This window comes from Artemia franciscana, chromosome 5 (genome assembly GCF_032884065.1).
Source record: "Artemia franciscana chromosome 5, ASM3288406v1, whole genome shotgun sequence".
NCBI classification, from domain to species: domain Eukaryota; kingdom Metazoa; phylum Arthropoda; class Branchiopoda; order Anostraca; family Artemiidae; genus Artemia; species Artemia franciscana.
In genome coordinates, this window is record NC_088867.1 from 12,637,913 (window position 1) to 12,665,675 (window position 27,763).

The window sequence follows — 27,763 nt, forward strand, 5'->3', positions numbered from 1 at the left end:
TTATTTTATTTATGTTTATAGGGATGCGAAGGATGGCTAGTCCAGAAGATGCTCCCCTAACAGGATTCAAGTGGCGTGGAGGATGTGAACGTGAAACGACTGGAATTATGGTCTGGTCGGAAGTCTTCATGATTGAAACCCCAGGAGGAGAGGTGATTTTTTATTTTTTTTTTTATTTTTATTTTTTTATAATTCAATACCTGTACTTGTATGTACCCCAACCGCCTACTTTTTTCCTCTTGCAAGTAGATTGGCTAATGTCATCTACGAAATATAAGTTGTTCCAGTTAAAATCGGACTAATGTGCCTTCTTCCAAAGTCAGACATGACCCTAGGCAATTATCCAGTTAATCATGGACATAAAAAATACGAGGGAAAAAAATGCGTGCTTGTCTTACCCAATGGTTTTTAATGAATCCATCATTTGCTTGAATTTGTACACGCAAACTTTCATCAGACTTATCATGTGCTAGGTACCCCATCTTCATTCATAGCAATCCATAATATCTTTATATATATATATATATATATATATAATTTTTGACGAATTTGATTAAATGCCAGTCTTAAATAATGATTAACCGATTGACTTACTCATTCTGTCACTTTAATTTTGCATTCTTTTGCTAGTTTTTAAGTATATCGTGTTTTTAAACGTCTATTGATGGTTCGTCCTGTTTTTTTTTTGTTGACCCTGAAACTCGAATTCGACTCTTCGTAGATCGTGATAGCGAATTTTTAAAGTAAACATTTTTTATGCTGCGTCCTGGCTGAAATACCTATTTTACGAGAGACTATCATCTTTCTTTGTCCACGCTTTTAGCAAGATGTACTAGACTCTTCTGGGATTACTAAAATTAAATGCAATGACATCTAAAGTGATTGGGTGTATATCTTCTTAATTTGTACCTCTCTTTGGTATCACGACAAGTTAAACAATATATAAGTTAGCTTTTCTTTTATTTCATTAGAGATTAAATGCTTACTTATCATGTACTCAATTGATCGAATCTATACATATTTATATTTTTTAGACTATTTGTCTATTCATCAAATACATTGTTTCACAAAATAACATAACAGTAAGAATAAAACGCGCACAACTAACATGTCTCACTTAGCTAGCAAAAGACTCCAGAAATAAACTGAGCCTCTGAATTTAAGTGGCTCTAGAGACCAACTACCCCTGCAACTAGTCTTAAACATTATGTTATATAACGTAGACTATGGCTGTTCTAAATCAGAATTATTATAACCTATTTTAATGCTAATCACGAGAAGCTAATAATATATGGGTAGCTTTTCTTCTTGTCATTAGAGAATAAGTGCTTACTTATCATGTACTCTGTTGTTTTTTTTTAGCAGCTATGTTTTTGAGAGAGGGAGGGTAAATAAACAAATGATTAATAACGGCCTCTTGGGGTATGAATAAAATAGTACATTTGTTGAAATTGTTTTGTCACAAGGTTTTTGTGAAAATTAGGGACTGTGTTGTGGATGGATTATTTTTCTCTTTTTGTGTGTATTTTCGCCTCACCCTTTGACAAGTTTTTTACTTCTTATGGCGGCTGTTAAACTGTAGTTATTTTTTGTTTGTTGTTGTAATAAATCTCCCTCTCTCTCTCTCTCTCTCTCTCTCTCTCTCTCTCTCTCTCTCTCTCCTCTCTCTCTCTCCTCTCTCTCTCTCTCGTCTCTCTCTCTCTCTCTCTCTCTCTCTCTCTCTCTCTCCTCTCTCTCTCTCTCTCTCTCTCTCTCTCTCCTCTCATCTCTCTCTCTCTCTCCTTCCTCTCTCTCTCTCTTCTCTCTCTCTCTTTCTCTCTCTCTCTTCTCTCTCTCTCTTCTCTCTCTTCTCTCTCTCTCTCTATCTTTCTCTCTCTCTCTCTCCCTCTCTCTATCTATTTGCCCCAACCACACACTGCACTCCCAGCTGAAGGCAGAGAATCTGGATCTTGGTACCTGCACTACGCAGACCGTTGGCAAGCATGCAATTTTTCCTACCTCGATGGTAAGAGAAAAGATGTGTACCCAAGTAATGACAACATGCGACTCAACTTTAAAAGAAAACATACTATTGTTTGAATACCCGAGAGGTGTTTAAATATTAACTCCTACAATGCACTATTTTTGATTGGGGATAGAATACAATCATAAGCTGTTTTCAAGTTTGCCTTTTTGAAAAATTCATTATTTTTTTTAAGTGGTTGTATTGTGATGCATACGCAAAGTACATTTAGCACATTAATTACATATTGAGCGAATTACTGTTTTATTCTGACAGTGTTCAGTGGATTGTAAATAAAAGTTAAAAACCAAAACTTGTTTGCTTTGCCCTTAATTGAAATTTCTGTAATTCGGTTTTTAGTCGGAATTGCATAAAAGAAAACAACAATTATATCTTTGAATTTGGCTTAATATAAACCTCTAGAAATTAAGATGATTACGCATTTTCTCCTGGTAATTATTTCTCGTCTAAAAATAATTAACTTATGCCCGCTTTTAGTTAATTACACTTTTAGGCTTATTTTTTTTATTAATTAATTATCGTTTTTTTGTGGCTTTATCACTTACGGAAACACAAGGAGTATTTGACACATCGGCTAAATATTTTAATTATTGTTTTATTTCTGTTAGTATTTTGTAAATTAAAAAATAACAATAAAAACAAGAACTTGGTTACTTTAGTCTCAGTGAAATTATCTGGAAACTGAAATTTTCGGTAGAACTTCTGAGAAGGAAACAATGATTAATCTTTTCTAGCTGGATAAACATATCACCACTACTACTACTAAAACCCAGTGCAGTGCCAAGCCGCCTGAGGCCAACACGGCTATGTATCCTCTTTCCACGCCCGGATCAATTTAAAGCTTTTCTTTTTAACCCCTACCCATGAAGTTCCAATTCCTTTTAAGGTCTTCTTTATGACCTCTATTTGCCCCATTGGGGAAAGAACTGCTTTTATATTTGATCCTAAAGGGATGCCGCAAAGAATGATCTTTAGCAATCCGTTGTCCTTCAACCATATAACGTGCCCTGGCCATCTCAACCTTTCTCCCATTATAGCCCTAGACAGTGAGATAGAAATAGTTTTTTCGTACAACTTTGTGTTTGGCATATAGTCAGTCAAAACGGGCTCCTAAAACTATTCGGAAGACCTGAAAATAAGATGATAGTAGTTTTCTCCTAGGAAAAATAATTATTGATTAAAAATGATTAACTTGCAAAATTTGTACGTTAAACAACTATTTTCAGTTTTAAGTTCCTTTTTTGATTATTTATTATAACATCTTTTTCCAAGAAAGCTCTTTAACTGATAGATTCCAAATAGGCCAACTAAGCGAACACTATATCCCTTGGTAAAAAGGAAAGTATCTCGGAAGGATGAAATTGAAGATAGGTTCTTGTTTTTTCCCAATAAGTGGAGATGGGGAAGATGACATAATTCCTTTTTTGTAAGGAATTAATAGATCTAAGGATGAAAATTTTTCAGCGTTGGTATACAAGGGAGGAACGGGTAGATTTTATATTAAGCGATACAGTTTTTGTCGAGACTAGAATGTTAGGAAAGCTTGTGGGTACAGTTATGATCCATACGACCATTCTCTGTAATCTATTTAAAATCTAATTTGGATTTAAGGGTGTGCCTTTGTTCATAATCTTTATGTTGGCGTATCTTTGTATTATTCATGGCCCATAAAGGTTTTTATATCATGCCATATTCTAATTAGTGTTTTTGTTCTATTGGTTTTTAGTGAATTTTAATTAAAAATTATTGTAAATGCCAGAAACTCTATTGCCCTTCACTCAATAAAACTTTCCATTGACTAGAATTTTGCCAGTACTAACTAAAAGAATTAATTCACAAAATTGCATTCAACTCAGGGTTGTCAATGAGAACTAACAGTATTCCTAGATTCATTTGTAAGAATTCATAAGTTGTGAAATAATGGCTTATGATTATAACATGAGTACTTTGTGCTTGTATTATTACCTATACGGATTAATTACATATATACTTCTGTAATATTCAATTGTTATGTTTAATATACAGAATTTTTTAATGATATCAAGTTCAATATTCAAATTCTGATATTTTTGGAAAATTCCAAGCGGTGGAAGCCCTGATGCAAGCTTTTAATTATCCTTTTAAATTTGATTTCTTATAAATTGACTACTGTTTTGGATTCCTGTAATTAAATGTTATTATGAAGATTTGTATACAGCAAAGAGCTATATTTAGCCTCACTAGGGTGAGTTTTGTAATCTTTAATTGTTATGTTTAATATACATAATTTTTTAATGATATCAAGTTCAATATTCATCTGATATTTTTTTTGGAAAATTCCAACCAGTGGATTATTTAGCCTCACAAGAATGAGTTTTGTAATCTTTAATTGTTATGTTTAATATACATAATTTTTTAATGATATCAAGTTCAATATTCATCTGATATTTTTTTGGAAAATTCCAACCAGTGGAAGACCTGATGCAAGCTTTTAATTATACTTTTAAATTTGATTTCTTATTAATTGATTTTTGTTTTGGATATAAATGTTAATATGTAGTTAAATGTTAGTATGAAGATTTGTATACAGCAAAGAGCTATATTTAGCCTCTCTAGGGAAGGGGTGATAGCACATAATGGTACCGACAGGGAAGATGATATTATGAGAGAGTGTTGAATGGGGATTGAATGCCACAAACTGCCACTCTTCTCTTACTTTAGCGTTTCCTTCAAAGGTGATATCTTGCAGTAAAGTTGCCAGGAATGTTTTGAGAGTCATAACTGTTAAGGGTAATTTACTTTTTAGGTAGCTGTATTACTGATGGATACCCAAGGGGCGTTTGACAGTGAGAGTACTGTTCGAGACTGTGCTACTATTTTTGCATTGAGCACAATGATTAGCTCCATCCAAGTATTCAATCTCCTACAGAACATACAGGAAGATGACCTCCAACATCTTCAAGTAAGTTTAGTTTTTATAGATTTTATTAGTTTTTATCATATCAATATAGACATGTATGTATTGACTTCTGATATGTATTAACAGGTTGTCTAACATTAATTATTTATGCTACTAACATATTTTAATATTCAAAAATTAGGAAAGGTTGAGGTTTTCTGTAGATATTTTCATGAATTTAAGGATCCTCTCTTCTGATAGAGATAGAAATGGATAAGAACCCCCCGAAAAGCACAAATAAGATACTTGGCCTCACTTCCGACCAGGTCTCGCTTAGGTTAGGTAACTTTTTTTTGTAGATGCACTAACACGCAGGATTCAGTGTACCCATCCCTTGCATTTCCCTGCGAAGCTTGGATGGGAGTCTGGTCTTTCAAAACTATACTTATTGCATTAATTTTTACTTCCCACCAAATTTATTTAAGATCGTATACCACCTTTTAGAATATACCCTGAAGACAAAAATTTAGGAACCCTCTCCCTCTACTTAGTTTAAAGTGGGTACGGACCTCCATTGGGCACTAGTATGACATGTATCTTGCTTCCAACTTAATTTGGATGAAATCCAAAACTTTCTTATTCTAGATGTTCTGATAGTGGCAGTTTAAAGATCGGATTGGTTCCTGATCGACAAAGAGCATAATTACCCCATTAGGTCTTGCTTCCCATAAATTTCCGTTAGGATCTAAAACTTCTCTGGTGAATGTACTTATGAAAAGCATTTAGGGACCTCCTTGCTAGTCGGTCGGATCGATTACGAACACTCAAAAAACAAACAAGGAAACTAGCTGTTACTTTCTGCTAAGTTTGGTTCAAAGACGAAGTTTGGTTAATACAGCCATTGTTAAAAGACAAAATAAATAAAAAAATTCCCTTGATCCAAATCATGATTCATAATTGTTATTTTCTTAAAGTGTAATTTATCAGTTGCATAATGTATAGTTTAATCGTACTTTATTTGTATAGTGCAAAATTTTATTAATCGCTTTGTTTTAGCTGATTCGCTGGATGATCTATCTTTTTTTTGGTGGTTGTGTGTATATTGTGTTATTTTCTATGTTATGTTTCTGTGTTATTTTCTGTGTCATTTGGGTGATGTTTCATTATGCTTCTTTTTTCTCCTTTTCCTCTTTTCTATTTTATTTATTCATTATTATTCCATTTGTATTTAGCTAAAAACTGGAAATGAATTTCATTCATTTATTCAAATCCTATAACCTTGTCAGTAAATCCTTCGATGACAAAAATTTACGAACCCTCGTATCGCGTCTGGATCCTGGAAAGGCATTAGTTGGGCACTAACTCTTACTTCGTGCAAAGTTTGGTTGATATTCGAACATGGTTTTTTGTAGGTGGCCTAATGCCATGAATTTTGGACCTCTCGCCCCTTCCCGCAGTAGATGGATTGCATTCATATATCCGAAATGCCCACCGAGGCCAATGACTTTTACTCCCCACTAAGTTTAATGGATCTCCGGTACGCCCTTTTTCTAGATCTTCTGATTAGAAGAGCTTTAAGGATCTGATATGAAACCCTGATAAGTACAGCTAGGACTCTGAATGAAATTTTTTATGTAAATCACCTTCCCCCGTACAATTTTTTTTACTTTGTTAAAAATTTCACAGTTTTAATTTCTTCCAGTTGTTCACTGAGTACGGCCGACTTGCTCTAGAAGACACTGGGGATAAGCCTTTCCAGAAGCTTTTGTTTCTTGTAAGGGACTGGAGTTATCCTTACGAAGCCCCTTATGGGATTGTTGGGGGTCAGAAAATTATTGACCGAAGACTTCAAGTGTCTGAAAAGCAGCATCCAGAGCTTCAGGCTCTTCGTAAGCATATAAAGGCCTGTTTCACAAGCATCAAGTGCTTTCTGATGCCCCATCCCGGGCTGAAGGTGGCTATCGACCCTCATTTTACTGGAAAACTCACAGGTAGACTAATTTAATTTAGTTTTAACTTTCTAATGTGTAAATTGAGCGTGATAATTTAGTAGTTGGTAGAGGACTTTTTAAATATATGACTAAAAAATAAATGGAAATAGCAAATGAAGAGTCACTGTGCTGCTCCGTTTTTCAGTTGTAGACCCAGGACTGTGGGAAGGGAAGGGGGTACAGGTGATTTCTGAAATTTAGTTTCGGTACACATATGAAGTGTGTAAGTGAAAACTGAACTCAAGTTAAGAAGTGGGAGGCACTGCATAGTGAAGTTAAACTTTGTCTTCGCTGAAAACTTACTAGAATATAACAAACATAGCCTTGTAACAATTACCATTGTTTGGTTTGCCTATTTCCCTTAACAAATCTGAACCTAAAATTTTACCGTTACAAGTTTTACTGAAACTCCTATGTTTCAAATAAAACAAGTTTAGCATATTTATGGCTCCCTTCCATAGTTGGGAAACGGGACTGTAGAAAGGAGAGGGAGGTAAGCAGCTACCTAGATTTTTGTTTGCTAAACAAATTCGTATATATGTAAGTTTGTAAGTAAAAACTGAACCAAGCTAAGAAGGGGGAAGTACCTCATAGTAGAGTTGACCTTGCCTTCACTCAAAGCTTACTAGATTAACAAATATCTTGATATTTACCATTGTTTTATTTAATTATTTGTCTTAAAAGAATTGTTGCATATTGTTGCAAATAGAAGACACATTTGTGTATTGGCAAATAGAATACACGATTCTACCGTTATGAATACCGTTGATACCGTTGTGAATTGAAAAGCGCAAGTGGGTTCTACCTAGATTTCATTTTGTTAGAGATTCGTATATATCAGTGGTTTTCAACCGTTTTTCCCCATGGACCCCTTTTCCCTTCTTTTTATCTTGGTGGACCCCTTCATAGCTATTGGATATAGGAACAATTTTTTATTCTTCACTAATATAAATTTTAAGGTTTTAATTATCAAACAAATAGCACACGATTAAGCTTTATTTTTAAATGAAAACTAATTTAATACAAATAAAATGTTCTAATATAATAATAATAATTATTATTATTATTACTATTATTGCGATAACAACTACAAAATTACAAGTTTCTACAAGTTTCTTCGATTGGCAAGCAACTAAAGCTCATGGAGAGTAGAGCTGAGTAGGCTGTTTAATTCACTCCAACATTATTTATGTAAACTGGATAAAAAAAAGCAGTTGAAATTAAGTGTGTGATTAAAAAAAAGGAAAAGGCATGTTTATTCAATGAGATCCCTGTGGTCGATGCTTTTCGACAAGTTTCTTTATATTTGGTTCTATCGATGTTAATGATAGTCGAAGATCACCCCTTTTCACAATGTCAAGTCTATTTCGAGCTTTTGATAAATTCTGAGAAACACGACTAAGTCCCGCTTCAATAAGATGAGATGTAGGAAAAGCAATAACGTAAAACTGCGCTTTATTCCAGAGCAAAGGGTGCTTTGTAGCAACATGATTTGTTTTCCATATATTGTACTTACCATCTTTGAATTTTGCACGCATTATTTCATCTCTTTGTAATTCGATGAGGGGCTCTTGAAAAGATATTTCTACTTCGGCAACATTAATTTCGAAAGGAATTGAAACCCAAATCGGTATATCCATTCCGAGTAGGTCACTAAACCGATTCAAAATAATGTAAATTACAGTAGAAATTGAATTCTTAAAAATAAAGAGCGTTCTGAGTTGGTTTTCTTCATGGACCCCCAAAATATCATTGTGGACCCCCAATTTGTTGTGTTTTGCCTGTGGACCCCAGGAAATATTACATGGACCCCTAGGGTCCATGTCGACCCCGGTTGAGAACCACTGATGCAAGCGTGTCAGTGAAAACTGCACCCAAGCTAAGAAGGGAGGTATTCCATTGTAGAATATAACTCTGGCTTCACTGAGGGCTTACTAGAATGTAACAAATATAGTCTCTTCGTATTTAATAGCATATTATTTCGCTATTACACTTAAATAAAAATCAACTTGAAATTTTGCCGTTTCAAGTATTACGGAAAACTCCTAAGTTGCAAACGAAATTTACTTGACTAGATACATTCATTGTCAAAGTATTTTGATAAAATGAAGTAATTGAAAATACGTGCTAGTTTCTTTGAGACACACATTAAACTGTAGCCTAAAGAGGAGGGCTTTGAGGGCGGAATACTCTTTGTACTTAGAGTAGTTTCTGTATTTGAATTTTATTGTCGCTCTTTACTTTCATGTAAAAATCGTGTTTTGTTCAATTTTCAATAAAAGCAATCAATGTATTTCTTTATTTTGCCAACGTGTGATTGCATACAATCGCAATGGCCTAACAGTAATTCTGTTTAAAATTTCCAAAAAAAAAACAAAAACGAAAACACATAAACAAAGTCATAAATGATGCACACCAAAGCGATGTTTCTTCAATAACAACCCAAAAACTGTCCTATCAAATTCCTTGATATAATCATATTGAAGGGACATTCGCACAGAAGCTAGAGTATGGGAAATAAAAAATGCAGGCCTAGAAAAATAAAAATATGAAAAACCTATCCAGCTGAAAATGAACTACCTCCATTATCTAGAGAAAGAAAATCACCAGTTGAAACCTTGTTATTTACAAAAAAAACAACAAAAAAACATAAAAAATATAAAAAAACGTAAAAAAAACAAAAATCATAAACTTCATCTACTCTTCAACAATTCCCGAAAAGAAGGTTTATTAGTTTCTTGGATATAATCACATTAAAGGGACTGTTGTAAAGAAGTTGATATATGATGAACCCAGAAAACGTTTTATTTTAAGTGAAGACTTAAATGAACTTATTATTATCAAATATACTCACCGTAAATTGATCCGTAATTATTTGACCAATATATATGTTATTGGTCAGATACTTAAACACAAAGTTCCTTTGTCGATATGTATTGTGAATCTAGAAACAAAAGTTTTTCTTGTCAGTAAGGGCCTAAATGAAGTGTACACCTGCCTCAAATTGACCCTTTTCATTTTGTGACTCATTTTGGAAGTATATGAGTTTTACTCTTTGTCACAACTCTACTTTTTAATCAATAAAAACTTTAGCGTAAAGAGCGGGACTTTGAGGAGGGGACAGTCCCTTTCATATACAGAATAAGTTTTGTTTGTTTTAAGTTTTAATGTCGCTCCTTACTTTCAGTTTAAAAAACTGTTTTTTTTTATTTAATTTCTGAACGAAAGTTCTTAAGGCGAACTGGCCAGACATGACAGTAAACAACAAAGAGAGAGAAGTCTCGTTTGAAATTTTCTTTTTGTAGAGTTTTATCTCTCTTTGTTGTTTATTGTAATTTCTGAACGTTTTTGAATTAATGCAGGTTTTGAATTTGGCTCACCGGACATGAATAATTAAAAAGAAATTTGTATATTAATTTTTCTTTTTTAAGCTAATAATAACCTTATAATAACCTAAGTTTGATTTTTTTTTTTTTTTTAGTAGCTTAAGAATGACCTTCGAATCACAAAGGCTAACGATGAAAAATCACACAAATCACGAATGAAAGAAAAGATCTTTAAAAGATTAAATAAAAAAAACGAGTTTTTTTAACTGAAAGTAAGGAGCGACATTAAAACTTAAAACGCACAGAAATTACTTCGTATATGAAAGAGGCTGCTTCCTCATCAACGCCCCGCTCTTTACGCTAAAGTTTGACTCTTTCTCTCAATTCTTCTTTTTAAAACAGTAAAAAACTTTAGCGTAAAGAGCGGGGCGTTGATGAGGAAGCAGCCTCTTTCATATACGAAGTAATTTCTGTGCGTTTTAAGTTTTAATGTCGCTCCTTACTTTCAGTTAAAAAAACTCGTTTTTTTTATTTAATTTCTGAACGTTTTTGAATCAATGCATGTTTTGATTTTGGCTCTCCGCAGAGGAATAATCAAAACGAAATTTTGCATATTTTTTTTTTTTTGGGGGGGGGGGCTAAATGGCTTTCTCATAATTTTGATCGAATGATTTTGAGAAAAAAAGAGCGGGGGCGAAGCCTAGTTGCCCTCCGATTTCTTGGTTAATTAAAAAGGCAACTAGAACTTTTTAATTTTTTACGAATCTTTTTATTGGTAAAAGATTTACGTAACTTATAAATTAGCTTACGTCAAGAACTTTTGTATTCTCATGTTTTTATTACATATATGAGGGGATTCGCCCCATCGTCAGTACCTCGCTCTTTACACTAAAGCTTAAATTTTATCCCAATTCATTAAGAATGACCCCTGAATCACAAAAGCCGTAGAATAAATAGTTGAAATTACTAAAAATACTTTAGCGTAAAGAGCTAGGTATCATAAGGAGGTGAGCCCCTTATATGGGTAATAATTTCTGTTTGTTTTAAGTTTTATTGCTGTTCCTTACTTCCAGGTGAAAAAGGTTTTTCACATTTATTTTTTAATTTTTTTTTTTAAATGCAAGTAAATCCTGCTCTCCCTTCATGGAAGTTTTCTTTTCCCATGACAAATTCTCGATGGAAAGTTCCCCCAGCATATACCCCTCTTCTCAACCCCTCCCCCCTACCAAAAAAATCCTCCTGAAAACGCCTGTATACTTCTCAATAACCATTACTATATGTAAGCACAGGTCAAAGTTTGTAACTAATTGCCCCTCCCACGGGGACCGTGGGGGAGTAAGTCGTCCCCAAAGACATAGTTATAAGGTTTTTCGACTACGCTGAATAAAATGGCTATCTCAGAATTTTGATCTGTTGACTTTGTGAAAATAATTAGCGTGGGAGGGGGCCTAGGTGCCCTCCAATTTTTTTGGTCACTTAAAAAGGGCACTAGAACTTTTTATTTCCGTTAGAATGAGCTCTCTTGCAACATTCTAGGACAACTGGGTCGATACGATCACCCCTGGGAAAAAAAAACAAAAAAAAAACAAAAAAACAAAAAAACAAATAAACACGCATCCGTGATCTGCCTTCTGGCAAAAAATGCAAAATTCCACATTTTTGTAGATAGGAGCTCGAAACTTCTACAATAGGGTTCTCTGATACGCTGAATCTGATGGTGTGATTTTCGTTAAGATTCTATGACTTTTAGGGGGTGTTTCCCCCTATTTTCTAAAATAACGCAAATTTTCTCAGGCTCGTAACTTTTGATGGGTAAGACTAAACTTGATGAAACTTATATATTTAAAACCAGCATTAAAATGCGATTCTTTTGATATAGCTATTGGTATCAAAATTCCATTTTTTAGAGTTTTGGTTACTATTGAGCCGGGTCGCTCCTTACTACAGTTCGTTACCACGAACTGTTTGATATACGTAATAATTTATGTTTGTTTTAAGTTTTAGTGTTATTCCTTACTTTCAGTTAGAAAAACCTTGTTTTTTTTTATTTAATAACAACTACAAGCCGAACGCATACAATGTGTTTGATTTATTTTCACTTAAATATCATAGTTATGAAGCTGCTTAAGATAAAATTTAATGCTAAGATTGGCCTGAAAATAACACATGCCAATTATTGCTTGTATCGGTCATTGTTTTTCAAAATTCAAACTTTTGCGTAAAGAGCGAGGTATTGACGAGAAGGCAAACTTCGTTATATACTTAATATGAGGCTGCTCGTTCCCTCGTCAATACGAGGTTCTTTACGCTAAAGTTGGAATTTTGTTTCAGTTCTTTAAGAATGACCCCTGAATCACAAAGGCCGTTTAGTTAGAATAAATAGATCTTTTGAAATTATTAAAAAATCTTTAGCGTAAACAGCGAGGTATAGACGAGGGGATGAACCCCATCATTTACGTAATAATATCTGTTCGTTTTAAGTTTTAATGTTACTCCTTACTTTCAGTTGATTTTTTTTTAAATTTAATTTCTACGTTTTTTAAATAATGCTGGTTCAAAAATGCTGGCATACGCTTCATCGTAAAGTTAACGAACTCTTTGTCAAATCCGATAATTACGTCCTGTAGAGGTGGAAGCCTTTGCATTCTTTGTCTCAAACACCCACACAGAGCGTTCTGAGTGGTTTTCTTCATGGACCCCCAAAATATCATTGTGAACCCCCAATTTTTTGTGTTTTGCCTGTGGCATTTACGGCACCCTCTAGGGGTGTTGCCTGGAGGAGCTGACCCGCTCTCTGCCTCATCCTTTAAATGGCTCTGGACCAATGATTAGCTTGCTTCTGTTTGGAAACAAATTACCAAAACTTGTTTTCGACCGGAAAATTGTGCTATAAATAAATTCCCGTCTTTATACTGTTAAGTTTTGAAACTTAACACTTTAAAGGGAATTTATTTTAGGAAATTTATAATCGATATTTGTTTATAGCTAGGTTCTTAATTCTATTCTTCTTCTTTTTGCTTATATTTCACTTATAGTGAGTAATCTCCTATTTAAAACCGCTGCAAAACCGTAAAAACACTATAAACATTTTATTGATTCCCTCGCCTCTTTCTTTTCAGAAATTGAGCGAGACTTCAAAGAGCAGTTAAGCAGCTTAATGGAAACCCTCCTCACTCCTTCCAACATTGTGGTGAAAGAAATTAGCGGCGTCAAAATCCGGACAAAAGACCTTTTGTACTATTTCCAATCTTATATGACTATTTACAGAGGTGGTGAGCTCCCTGAGCCAAAGACGATGCTCGAAGCAACTGCGGAGGCTAATAATCTTAGTGCTGTAGCCTCCGCGAAAGATTTGTACAGTACTGAAATGGAGAATTTATGCGGAGCATCTAGGCCATATATAGCTTCTGGTACTTTGGAGAGGGAGCATCTGAGACATAAAGACGCTGCTATGAAACTTTTTACCAATAAGCGGAAGATGGGAGGGACTGAATTCTCTGAAAAATATAGGCTGAAACTCGAAGAGGTTTGTATTATTTGGTGTTTTCTTGTTTGTAAGCAACAGTCATAAATTAATGTATGCTTTTAAGATTTATGTGGGTTGTGGTCATAAGATTCCTTGTGGGGACAACGAGGTTGGGTATTTAGAAAGGAGGTCAAAAATTATCGGAAAGCATTATAATTCTGAAGTATGATAGGAATTACGAAGTCTGCTAAATTGTTTGTATCTATTTCTGGAAAGATTGAATAATTTTTTTTTGCCTTTTTGTACTTTGGAAAAGTAAAAAAAAAAAAATGGGTGTATTCTAGGGTATGCCCATTTTTCGAATTAGACAAATATTATTTAACTTCTACCATAAGGTTATACGGTTACTTTGGTCCGGGTTAGGATGTTAGAGATGCTTAAATAAAAGAGGCAACTTTTTTGCAAATCTAAAAGCGCAGACGCTAATTTTGACTTTAGTGGTCTAACTGAAATAACGTTTTAGCGTCATTTTTTTCTTTGTGGGGGAGGGTTTTGGGACTTTAAAGGCATTTTCTACTTTATTTAATCATGCACTGTTAAAAACTACCTGGAAACGAAATGTCATATGGGGCTGAGGTGGGGGGGGGATTTGTCTTCTAACATCAATCTGGATTTTGTATTCTTTGGGAAACTCAAGACTAACAAGCAGTTTGTCATGGTGTGTTTTTACTTTTTACCGTCGATTCCAATAATAAGACTACGTCTGATGAGTGCTTAATTTAGATTAGGCCAACTGCCAGTATTAGTCTGATAATGACGAGGAGAGACCATTGTTCTCATAGGAATGATATTTGGTTGAGAATTCTTGTTTTTGCCCTAGATATTCGATTTACAGATTCTTTGACAAATATTTGAATTAGCGATGAATAAATCACATGTTTGGATTCCAATGATAAAAGGAAATAAGACGTTCTTTCATGTTCTATCTATCAAAATATTCATTTTTGCAGCTTTTGGGCAAGGACTGAATTTTGTTTTGAAGGGATTTTATATTGAGAATGAATTTTTATATTGTTTTCTAAAATTTTGCTATTTCGTCATACATTTGGCTTTTAAAGTAAAGTTTTCTTGATAAATTCTAGGTTGTATTATATAAAAATTGACGGATGCTTTCTATCTCAAGGAAATATTGTGAACTTACGTTTTGTTATTATTCTTTAGTTTTATGTGACAATTCTGGTTAGCCCTTTCTTAAACACGTTTTATTGCTAGGTTATTAGCAATCGTCCTAGTTGAACACCAATTCTATTTAAGTATATACAAAATTGTAGTTGAAATAAAATGCCTCTTTTTTTCGGAAATCTTATGGAAATCTTGTAAAGCCTTGAGTTCCAGCGGATTTATTTCGCTTTTTGTTGCCCAAATATGGCAGTTCGAGTTTCTTCTTTTATATGATGCTGGGGCTGTAAGAGGTTGAATCAAAATATGTACCAATCGTGTATGTATGGTTTGTTTCGACACGCAAGGATGGTCTGAAGGACCCATCCCCTCGGGAAAGAAAAAAAAATGAGTTATTCAGAAATATAGCTCTTAAATATGTTTAGATCAAGTTTGGTTTCGGTTTTTTCAAAGACCCATTCTCAATGACCTTTTCTAATACTGAGATTTAACTAGTGCTATATTCGTCCAATCAGATTTTCTCGCAGGCTTTTCTGATTGGCAAGCAAAAATAACTAAAAAATGCTCATTGCCGCAAATTAGCGCTAGCTGAATCTCGGCTTGATCTTAGACCATGAGCGCTTTTTATTTCTTCATTCTTAAATTTATAATTAGAAGTGACACCAAGAGAATGATGACACCCTTTTATGGGAAATATATGTTTATTACAAAAAAGATGTTGACAATGTGAAAAGTTTGCCTAAGCACAAACTTGAAAACATTCCCTCTTCAAAAAAATCTGATTATATATTTGGAATTATTGTGAAAATATATATTTGAAATATAGTAAAAATCAAAATAATGTGAATGATTTCTATTAAGGTAAATGGTTTTCTACGTAAAATCTTGGTGTTCTTAAATATGTGAAATGATACAACTATGTATTAGAGATATAATAAATATAATAAGAATCAAAATAATACAAGATGCATTTAATTCTAAAAAAGCTAGATCACGTGAAATTCAGCAAATCGAAGTTCTCAGGCAATTTTTACGCAAAAGCTATTAGGATAGAATTAACACGATTTCCTTTTTATGAAATCCGCTAAAAAAAAAGTTCTATAAAGGGACATGTTTTTATCCTAGACGCAAAGTCCTGTATAAGATACAATAAGATAAGATTTATTTGCAAAAAAAGCCTGCAGGCCATAGCAAAACACATACAACTTTAAACAAACACCTAATTACAAACAACTTAAACAAGCAAACAAACTTGCAAACACTTTATGAATTCAGAAACATCCGTAAATAAACTCTTACCAAGCTAACTCCTCAAACATGATTCCCTATGCTTAATCCCTAAACGAAGAAACTTACACAACTGTTTAATAGCATATCCATTCCTCTCAGCCATTTGCTCCTTTAACCAGCATTCACTCCCCAACACTCGTCCAAAACATTCCTTCCGCAACTCAGACAGTTCTTCTGAGATATTAATTCTGAGATAGTAATATTTTAAATTCGTGCGTAAAAGACCACGTCTTCCTCTCTTTCTGATTATGTGGCAGAAAAAATTAGAACATTGTTGTGCTTTTGCGGTATTAGTCCTATTAGTATATCGTAAATAGTGACCAAGTAGAATAATAGGGAATCTTTTTTTATGTAAAACATTGGAATGCAACTTTAAATGGATATTTCGACCTTATATCTAAGGGCCGTCCTCAGCAAAACAAATGAGAAAAACGAATCATAAAAGAACTCACATTAAAATACAATCTTTAAAACTAAAATATTTTCAAATCAGCCCTAGCAGCACTACTTTAGGGACATTCACACAGGAATATCCTGGTTGAACTGTAAATTAACACCAGCCACAAGACCAATTTAGATATTACTTTAAGTAAAAGTTTTCTTCCCAATTTCAGGAAATAGAAGAATCATTTATGCTATTTAAGAAGAGCAATGAAAGCAAAAACATATTCAAAACTGGAAAAACTCCTGGAACTTTGATTGTGGTCGTTATGATATTCTATTTCTTTTCTGGACTCTTTGGTCTATTCGGGCTCTACACGGTGGCCAATATTTGTAATATTGTTATGGGAATCAATTTGGTTCTCCTCTTCACCTGGGTTTATGTCAAGTAAGTAGCCAATTATATATATATATATATATATATATATATATATATATATATATATATATATATATATATATATATATATATATATATATATATATATATATATATATATATATATATATATGAATAATTCATAAAGTGGAAATCCTAGTCCCTATATTTTATTTCACTAATTACCCGGCGGAGATAATATCTCAAATTTCCTTCGTGTTTGCTTATTTCCTAGAATATAGAAAATGTTAAATAAACTTCAACAGAATTAGTATTTTAGTGAATTTCTTGCTCCTAGAAAATTACTTAGTTTTTTGCTAGCATCTGATGAGGGAAGTATCTTGGATTTTTGGTGTTGGCATATTTGCTTACGTGTAGAAGGAATTTGATCGGTTCATTGAAAATTTATTCTATTTGTTTAGTCGCCTTGTGCTTCCCTAGATTGGAAAGTCGTTTTCAGAGGGATTTGATTCTGAGGTGGATCTAATAGTTTTTTTGGGACGATAGAATGCCATTTGTCTGGATATTGAAGAGTTTTTCTCGCTATCTCTTTTCTGAGTTCAGCTTTCTCTCTCTTTCTCTTTCCCCCCTCCTCTCTCTCTCTCTCTATCTTCTTTTTGTTTTTCTCAAGTGGTATTAGTTGATATTTATTCAGTTTTTGTGACTCTCTCTCTCTCTCTCTCTCTCTCTCTCTCTCTCTATATATATATATATATATATATATATATATATATATATATATATATATATATATATATATATATATATATATATATATATATATATATATATTATCTTTCTTTCTCTATCTCGTTTTTCTCTTCTTTTCGTTTCTCTCAAGTGGTATTAGTTGATTTTTGGTTTAGTTTTTTTGTGACGTTTGGATTATTTTTCCTTTAGTATTAGGGTTTATTACCGTTTGTTTAAGAAAGAGCCGTCGGTACTGATAGGTTTATTGTTTGTTCATGTTGAATAGAATTCTTCTTTTCGAGTAAAGATTTTAAAAAAAGACAAGGGACAAAAAAAAGAAAAGAAAGAAAAGATTTTTTTTCTTAAAAAAGAAAAGAAAAAGATTTTCTGAATGTTAAAATTCAGAAAAGGGACTTGAACGTTTTTGTTTCTTCAAAGAACTTGGACTTCCTGAAAATTGTCGAAAGAGCTGAGGAGCCTGTTCCTTGGGTTAGGGAGGCTATTCAAAAACATATCCATTACGGTTAATACTTTCTGGATTTAATTTCAAAATAAATTATCTGTAAAATATTGTAAATTATCAATATCTATTTTTTTTAAATTGATAGGTTTTGACATGAAGCGAGTGATGGAAACAATTGAATTGATCTTATCTTGATAATACAGAACCCGGAATTCAATCTCAGCTACCGTGGGGCCTGGAATTACATCCAGTTTATGCATTAGTATCTCCAAATTATGGGACAAGAAAATAGAGGAAGTCGAAATACAGCAGCATTATTTAGCAACATATTTTCAAAAGGGATTTTTGAACGGAAGTGGGAAAGTGAAAGCTTGTTACCCCCATCTCCAAAGAAGAAAAACAGAAATAAGCGAATTATATGGAAGTTCGGAAAAATTTAGTTCAATGTAATTTTTTTGGGGTGGTGGTGGATGAATGATCCTTCCTCCTTTATTAACGACTGGCCTCAAGAGTGAGTCAAACTTGGAAATCGACAGTTGGAGTAAAATATGGAGAAAATATCTTCTCTTACATTTACAGATATGTAACTTGTATTTTAACTATAGATGCAACAAGTGATATAGGTTAAGCTTAAAAATGAAACTTACCAAAAACTTTTCTAAAATTTAGTTCGGAAATACATATATTACGTTTAATTTAGGTCTTCGAACCTCGTATAAATTGCAGAGTTTTAATAAACATGGAAAGTAGTGTTTTCCTTCAGATTTTAAATTTTGCGCATCAAAACCTAATCCATTCAATATTTTTTCTTACTTTCGGTTCTTTTTCGTTAAAATACTTATTAAATAGTTATTAAATGCTTATTAAAAATACTGTTCCCTGTTCGTTCAACTTGGTCCCTGTTCTGAGACAAAAGAGGGTATATTTACCCAAAGTACGTGCAAAATCCACTAACTTCTAGTAAAAAGAATAAAACATAGGAGGACACTTTACTCATTATTAAATTAACGTTAGGGTGTTAATTTCGGTCTTAGTGACTATATAGCCTACAATCTTTATAATGAGACATTTGCTTGGCATCAGGTACACGTTGTTTATCATCATATGGCTATGTTTTAGATTAGTGAATGATTAGGAGTTATGAAAAATTATCAATTATATAAAGTAAGGGAAAAGTCTCTTTTAATCCTGAATTCTTATATAACGTCTTTGGTTTTAAATGTATATATCGGAAATAATATTGAGTATTTATGAGGCACATTTCTCTGTATTCTCCTCTTAGCACCATGACCTAGAAGTGTAATTGTATAATTTGGATGATGTGAAAGACTGTCAGTACTTTATCCTAAATCGGTAAAAACCTGTATTGAATCCAAACTAAAGTGGGAATTGCAGCCTTTTTCCGAATTGATTTATGCTAGTCTATCAATTTGATCTAACTGCATTATGTTGTTTCCCTTAAAAAAACCTTCAAGCTAAGGAATTTCACAAGAAAATACTTCCATATCCAATTTTTTAGGTACGCAGGGGAATTTAGAGAAATTGGCCAAATGATTGACTTGATGGCTTCCAACATCTGGGACAATGTAAGTACCTCTTTAAGGGTCAATTCTGGACCTTCATATGTTATAGTGCAAACATTCTGCAATAAGCAGAGTGGAAGGACGGCCTGCTTTTCTGTTTCTAGTGACGATAAATAATTAAAACCCATCTGTTTTTTTATTTTGTGTGATAACATAGCAATAATGTCCTACGATATTTAAGTTTGATCTGAATTTATTTTTACTAATTTTTAAATGTAATTTAATGCGATATAATTTATAAATAATTTAATCTATTGATTGACTTTAAAAATAATTAAAATATAAGGTACATAACGTACCTTATGTATATAAGGTACTTAAAAATAAGGTACATAATCCTTTTTAATCTCCATGTAAATGTAACGGTGGGAGTTTTGTTGATAGGAAATCCCTGATATTTTTTAAGAAAAAAAAAAAAAAAAAAAAAAACTAGCCCACACATGCACGAAATCCCAGAAAATATGCTCACGGAGTAATGTAAATTTCATCCAGCAAACATAATGTATTTAGTAAAATTATTTACTTGCTGAAAACTCCTTGTGGCGGAAATAGAGATGTCATTTGAGTGAGAGGTTGGTTAGCCTCCTAGATTCAAAAAAAAATTCTTTTATGTTATTTTCATCGAAGAAAATCGAAAACGAAAAAATTGACCCTCCCCCTTAGTTTTTGAAAAATAGCTCATTTGGAACTTTATTTTTATGACAGTGAAGGAAACATATGCCCTCCTCTAAATGTTTTTCAATACCCCTTTGCTTCTCACCCAGGATACCCCTGGGTGAGAAGCATGCTGAGCCACTGCAGTGCAATGCCTTATCAGTTTCTTGGCTAGATTTTCTTTGAGGGTAGATGTCCAGAGTTCTGTAAAGATGAATCTGACAAAGATTTTTTTTTTTTTTAACTTTATAAACGCTTTTAAATCGAAGTGTTTGCTACATACTAAAAAAATGGTTTCTTGCTAACGGGAAAAATTGATTTTTTTAATACTAAAGATGAATGCGAATTATTTTAATATGAATTTTATTTATACTGCGAAATATGCTGAACATATGTAACGTTTCTCAACAAAGATTATTCTTGACTAAACTTACTCTAGTTATGATTCCCAGAGTTCAGGGAAGATGAAATTAACAAATGTATTTAAACTGCGGAAAGTGCTGGACATAAATAGCGTTTTTCAACAAAGATTATTTGCAACACGTTGTGAAAAGTCGTATCCCTCAACAAAAAGCGACACTAGCGCTTATAATGAATGCACATAGTTCATATATTTCTAGTATTTTCTCAACATTTTGTTTTCTCTAACTACAATAGATTTTTTATAGAATATATATAGGAGGATATATATATATATATATATATATATATATATATATATATATATATATATAGCAGGACGATTTCAAAGTTCATTCATTATTTTTCATCAATGCCTGTGAAATTTACATAATAGGACTGATAACCTAGAAGGTGTGTTGCTACCTGTTTTAGCGCTGCTAAAGATTTATATGAAAACGTTTTAATCTGACACATGACAAAACTTGACAATCATATATCACAAATTTCCATGTTACCGAATTTTTTTAATTTCGTAATTTCACAATCATAGTTCGTATGTTATATTAAGTATTTGTTTCTGTCAACTCAAGGCCATCTGTACTATTAATAGCCACTAGTTAAGTGAACGTCTTCGTTTATTTTATTCGCTCAGATTACCATCATGTTTAAAAGAATCGTCATTTTTCAAACTAAAATCGCCATCTTTATCCATTACGGGCGGGATTCAAGCTAGCTGCTTGAAATAGGAGTGTTATCTAGATTAATAGTCACTTTGGGCGTTTTTTAAACTGATATTTTCGAGTTAGAGAGTTTAATTTAATGAAACTAGATATTGTCAACTCAGAATTTCTGTAAATACCAGGCGGTAGAGATTATCGCTGTCACTGAGTAAGATTCTCCCATTCAATTTCACTTGATGCTAATGGAAGGTTTGATGAAATAAATTTTGTTTCTTGATCATCCGTGTTTTTCAAGTTTAAAATGTTTACCAAGAAAGTGCCTGTATGTGGTAAAGCCAGCTTATCGTTTGTACATGCACACTCTTTAGATGCTGGAAGGAAATAATATATATTTCAACATATGCAGTGTCTACACACATGTAGGGAATATGTATATCTACATATACATATATAAGAAAATATTGTATATATCAAGCTTTTAAGCTACAGAGGGGCTGGGCTTTTCATTTATAAGCTTGATCTTAGTTGTTTTTGTTAGTTTAGACCCTGAAAAGTGGTGTATGAATCTAGGAATTATGACTGCTTTTTTTGCATTTTTGTCGAGTTCTGTGATTAAATATTAGCTTTTATATTAATTTTTTTTCCCTTCAATTGACTAGCTTTTGAGTTGATTAGCTTTTGTGTTAGTTAGCTGTTTTATTAGTTATCTTTTAGTTAGTTACCTTTTCTGTTAATTCTATTAATCTTGGGATTATGACTGTGCTTTTAGTGTTTGTTTTTTGCTTTTGTTCTGTGATTAAAAACGAACTCTTCTATTATTTTTTCCCCTGTCATTAATTAGATTTTGTATTAATTACCTGTTTTTATTAATTGTTTATTATTTATTTACCTTTTCTATTAATTCTATTAATATTTCTTTTAATTGATTACCTTTTTCATTAATCGTATTTTTATTAATAGCCGTAATAATTAGCCGTAGAATAAAAAGACATTCTTGTAAAATCGAAGAAGATACTTCACAATGTGAGGCTATTGATAAGCCCTCAAATATTGTCTATCTTCCGTATATCCCAAAGATTACAACAAAATTAAAAAATATTTGCACAAAAAATAATCTGTACGTAGTTTTTACTAATAATTTTAAAATCATCAATTTCTTAAATTCGGGTAAAGATAAGACCCCAGTTACTCGCCAAAGAGGGGTCTATCAAATACCCTGTGATTGCGGAAAATACTATGTCGGCAGGACCCATCAGAATCTAGACAAAAGGTTACAACAGCATAAAAATGACATAGACAAGGCCTTAATTTCAAATGGTTCCAACAACTCCTTTGATTCTGCTCTAGGTTGGCATATATTTAATAATCCGTCCCACATGATACTTTTTGAAAACTCCACTCATTAGTAATGATTTGGGAATAAAACAGGTGGTTCGAGAATCAATTGAAATTAATCTCAAAATAAATAAAAATATTTCTTTGAACAGGGACTTGGGGGAATACTCACTAAATTCTTTATACTCAAATTTAATTAAAAATGATCTAACAAAATATTTTACTAAACCAATTTATAATAGTACTGAACCAACTACGAAAAGGCCTTTGAGACAGGCTGCTAAACAAGCAAGATTAGCTTTAAGAAATTGCATCTAATCATTTTATTCTCTTTAGTTTGAATGAGTTTATATTTCTTCATTACATTCTTTTCGCCAGTCCTGGTTGAACTTCGCTGAAGTAAGGATGCTAGGGCTATATTAAAAAAAAAAGAAATGTTTTAATAAGTGTTTCTAACTAATCAGTTTTAATTCTCACAATTTGATGTAAGTTCTTTTATATATATATATATATAGTATTGTATTGTGCTGAAGACGGCCCTTGGACATAGGGCCGAAATATCTACATAAATAATTTCCATTGTCTTGAAAAAACTTTCCCTATTGTTTCCACGTTGTATTTGTTCGTATTTTTATTAATTACCTTCAGTTAATAATCTTTTCTATAAATTTTCTTTCAATTATTTATCTTCTTTTATTGATTACCTTTTCTATTAATTATATTTTTTTATTAATTCTATTAACTTTATTTCAGGTTCTACGTCCAACGTACCGGAAGTTTATTACTGGTGCTATAGATGAGGAGGCAAGACAACGGTTAGTTGAATCCGCTGTGACAAATTTGACATCACACATGATCAGTGGAAAACAAAAACAATCCTAATTATAGACTAATTTAGTTAATGTCATTCGTGCCTTGATTATATCAATGGGAAACAGCTAAAAAAAAATGTGTTCGGCGTTTATAGCTTAATTAATCCCTACTATATTTTTGTTTAACATCCTTTTAAGTTTTGCTCAAACATTTTTTGCTGAATTCGCTGTGACAAATTTGACATCACACATGATTAATGGAAAGCGAAAACAGTCCTAATTATAGAATAATGCTGTTTCTGCCATTCGTGCCTTGATTAGATCAGTGAGAAATAGCTAAAAAAAATGTTTTTGGCTTTTATAGCTTCATTAATCCCTACTATTTCCTGTCGCCTTTTTTGGGGTTTTAAGTGCCTTTAGTGACCTATTCAGTAGGTTAGCTTTTTGTTTAACATATTCTTAAGTTTTGCTCAAACAAGCCCCTCCTCCCCCCTCTTGTCTTATTGTCCTTTAGATTCTTAGAGTTAGTCTATGTATCATTTTTGTTCAGGAATGTCCATCTTTTCATTCTAAGAATTGCCCCTGTCTAACGCAGAAACGGGGGCTAACATGATAAAGAGCTGTAAAACTTTATTTTAGTCAAGAAACAGAGAAATTAAGAGGAGGCTGCGTCTAGTTTCTTCGTTTTCTAATCATTATTATTTCTTACATGGCACAGCCTTTCAAGTGGTAAAAGTACGTCGGTTTGTTTTTCCTTTTTCTGATATCTGTGGTTTAATTTTCAAGGGAATTCATCGTTTGATTGGGCTTAGCAGTAAAACTGGAAACGTTGTTCTTCAACAAGTTGTTTTACTTTATGAATTACAATGAAGACTCCTTTCTTTCCTTTCCTTTCTTTTCTTTCTTTTTCTTTCCTGTTCCTTGTATTTTTTCTTCTCCTTCCTGTACTTTTTCTTCCTGTTGCTTTTTTATGTTTCTATAATTATCCTTTAATATTCCATTCCTCTTTTTGTTTTTTCTTCAATTCCATTTTTCTATTCCATCTAATTTCTATTCCTCTTCTTTTTATTTCTCCTTTTCATGATCAAAGCAACTATAAGCGCTAATTCCTTCATAGCAGGGGTTTACGCACGGTTGAGATGGGACTGTATATCCAGCCCCTCCCCTAAAAAAGTTTTTTTTCCAAATTCCTGCGCACTTCTTATTCGAATTATAAGTAAAATTGTTTTTTTATTATCACTGCCAACACACACACCCCACCCACCCCTTAAAAATGTTCCTGCGGACGGGCCTGCTTTTGACGACCCCGAATTTTATCAAGTAGATACTTTCTTGTGTATTATTTCTTTTAACAGATTTTTTTTGCGTAAACCGTTCTGTTCAGGTTTTTTTTCTTTGAGTAATGCTTATAGGTCGAGAAACAACAGAATATACTATCCAGTACTTTTATTTTTGAAGCTTTTATCCGCTTAAATAGCTACTGTATTAATAGGATGTGTCTGTGTCGTGTACCTTCTTTCTTTTATTCGGACCGTAAAGCATTTGTTTTTGCTTTCATAATGTTTCGATATTATATTATATAGTGTGTAATATTATATATTTTGTAATTGTGATATTGCAGTTCATAAGGCCAAGGTAATTAAATCGTAAATTCAGTCTTCCAAGGCAGCGACTGTGTCACACCTGAGTGTAAACTCTAAACTTAACTTTGACTCTGCTGCTTTCTGCGCTCCATCTGGGAGGATGTAACCACCCTCTAGTGTCTGTAAATTTATCATGTGATCAATGTATTTTAACTTTAATTGATACATGCTTCTTTAAGGATTCATAGTGGTTGTTCAGTTATGACCATACCAGAAAAGTTGGTAAAAAGCCCCCCCCCCCCCCCTCTAATCTATGGGTGGTATGTTTGAACGACCGTTAAAACATTTTGAGACATGGTTGCCTAGAAATAATACCATACACTTTTTTTGGCATTTCAAATTGTCGGAAGTTTTTCGCCTACCCCTTAACCTTGCCTTTGCGCGTATGTGTGAATGGATTTTCTGCCTTATACATTTATAATTTTTTGCTCAATAGCTCCTTGGGAATTTCTACTAAATCCTTTTTTTGGGGTCGCCAACGGCCTGTATTCGTTTATAATGGTATTGTACACTATGTACTATATGCATTTATTCCTTTGTACTGCAGTTATTGGAGTCAGAAACATAAAAAAAACTTGAATAATAATATAAATATGGTTTATTAAGCTTTTGATATTATATTTTATCATTTGAAAATATTTTGAGTTGAAATTATGAGTTTTGTTTCTAAAAAGGTTCTCAGCTTTGAAAAATAAAAAACAGGAAGAAGTCGAAAAAATTCAATCTAACAAATTACTAAAATAGTGAAAAGGAAATTTTTAGCAAAAAGCAGCTTTCTTTTTCTTATGCTACAACAAAACATGTACTTCAATGAGAGCACATAATTGACCAGCAAAAAAAAAAAGTATTCAAAGGAGAACCTAGGACGGTCAAGTTCACTTTTAGTTTGGTACTACCGATAGATAGAAAAAATTTGTGAAAAAGCCTTTGAGAGAGATATTGAATGACTATGGCGTCGAATAGGATCGAATAGTTATATCCAGATCCTTAAAATGAACTATTAATTGTAAACAGGTTACGTCTTTTTTTTTCGCTAACTGCTATAGATTTTGCAGCCAAAGACCAAAATTTATGCATCATTATTCACTAATGTATAGAGGATCTATATGAAACGATTGATTGCTTTAAATTACTTGTCGTTTCCTTTTCTAACAATGCTAAGGATTAATCTGAGATGGTTAAATCTGAAACATGATACTCAAAACAGTCATATTTAGTGTTTCTATATTTCACCAACTCTTGTTTCGTAATTTTGCAACCACTTTCAAATGTTTTTTTTTTGTCTCTGCGAGTTCAGTGTCATTTATTTAATTTCACTGCTAGTTAGTACTTTATGATTTTTAGAATTTATTGCCCAGTTTTCAATTTTATTACAAATTATGTCCAGGATAGGTTTTCTGATTGCTGTTTTTTGTTTTTGTTTTTTAACATACTCGCCAAATTTATATTTACTTAAGTAATAACTACATAAAATTAGCTATGTTCAAGCTAGAGGGTAAGGTCGACAGTTCTCTATAAATTTAAAAGTAAAACTCTGCATGACTGAACTGCACGGTAGCCAAAAGGGGTGGGGGTGGTAATGACTGGTAAAACCAGCGTATCAAAGTATCAAAAGCAAGATGGGAAATTATTATTTCGTCAATCTTCTTGGAAAGGAAAACGAATATGTTTTTTCTTACGCTAAAGAGGGGAGGCTCCAGGCTAAGAAAAATAAAAAAAAAAGTTATGTTATATTTATTATCTAATTATTATCCATAGTATTTATCTAAAGTAGACAAAAAAAGTCATCAATTGATTTGAAAATGAGGTGCTATTAGTTAGTTGTATTCTTTGTTCTTATGTGTTGTGTGGATAGGATATATTATGCTCTTTTTCTTCGACAAAATTTTTCTTTGTTATTTAGCCTGTGTTTTTTTTTTCTCTTTATATAAAATTCTCCCAGAAGTAAAATTAATGATATCCTTTTATTTTTTTAATTCAAATGTTCTTTTCATAACTTAAAATAAAAGATAAAACATAGTATAGTTACGAGAATTGCAGTTTAAATTTTTTCTATTGCACTTTATCAGTTGGTTTTGAGCATGGCATAAGCTCCCATTTAGGCTCTCTTATTTCAGTTGTTTTGTGTCCGACTCCCTTTATTTTGTGTTCGCCTTCTCATTATTTCAGGCTCCCTCATTTCGGTTATTAGGTATTCGACTCACTTGTACCGTTGTTTGGTAACTTCTGTGGAGAAAAGATTTGCTTGAAAATGCACGAAGTAAAATATTTAGTTTTTCGGTATTACCATTCTTCGATAATGAGAAGTTTCATTAATTATAAATTCTTAAGGCGCATAGTACTGGTGATGATTATTTTCTTTTATGTTAGGAATGTTTTGTCTACTCCAGTGTATTTAAGGTTTTCAACTCTCGAAAAACAGTATGTTATGTTTGTTTTTTGTGTGCCATAATGCGGTAGCAGGAAAGTGACTTACATTTATTTTTTATATAAATAAGAGTATATATAATAAAATATATCGTAATATC

At 32.7% G+C, this 27,763-nt stretch overlaps 1 protein-coding gene across 1 annotated transcript; it reads left to right on the top strand.

The window, feature by feature from the left end:
• LOC136026986 (atlastin-like) lies at positions 1-27,763 on the top strand. Its single transcript, XM_065703864.1, has 7 exons — positions 1-152; positions 4,809-4,964; positions 6,604-6,892; positions 13,338-13,744; positions 16,768-16,982; positions 19,646-19,712; positions 23,534-27,763. Exons 1-7 carry the CDS (start codon positions 12-14, stop codon positions 23,660-23,662), a joined length of 1,404 nt encoding a protein of 467 aa, XP_065559936.1. The 5' UTR covers positions 1-11; the 3' UTR covers positions 23,663-27,763.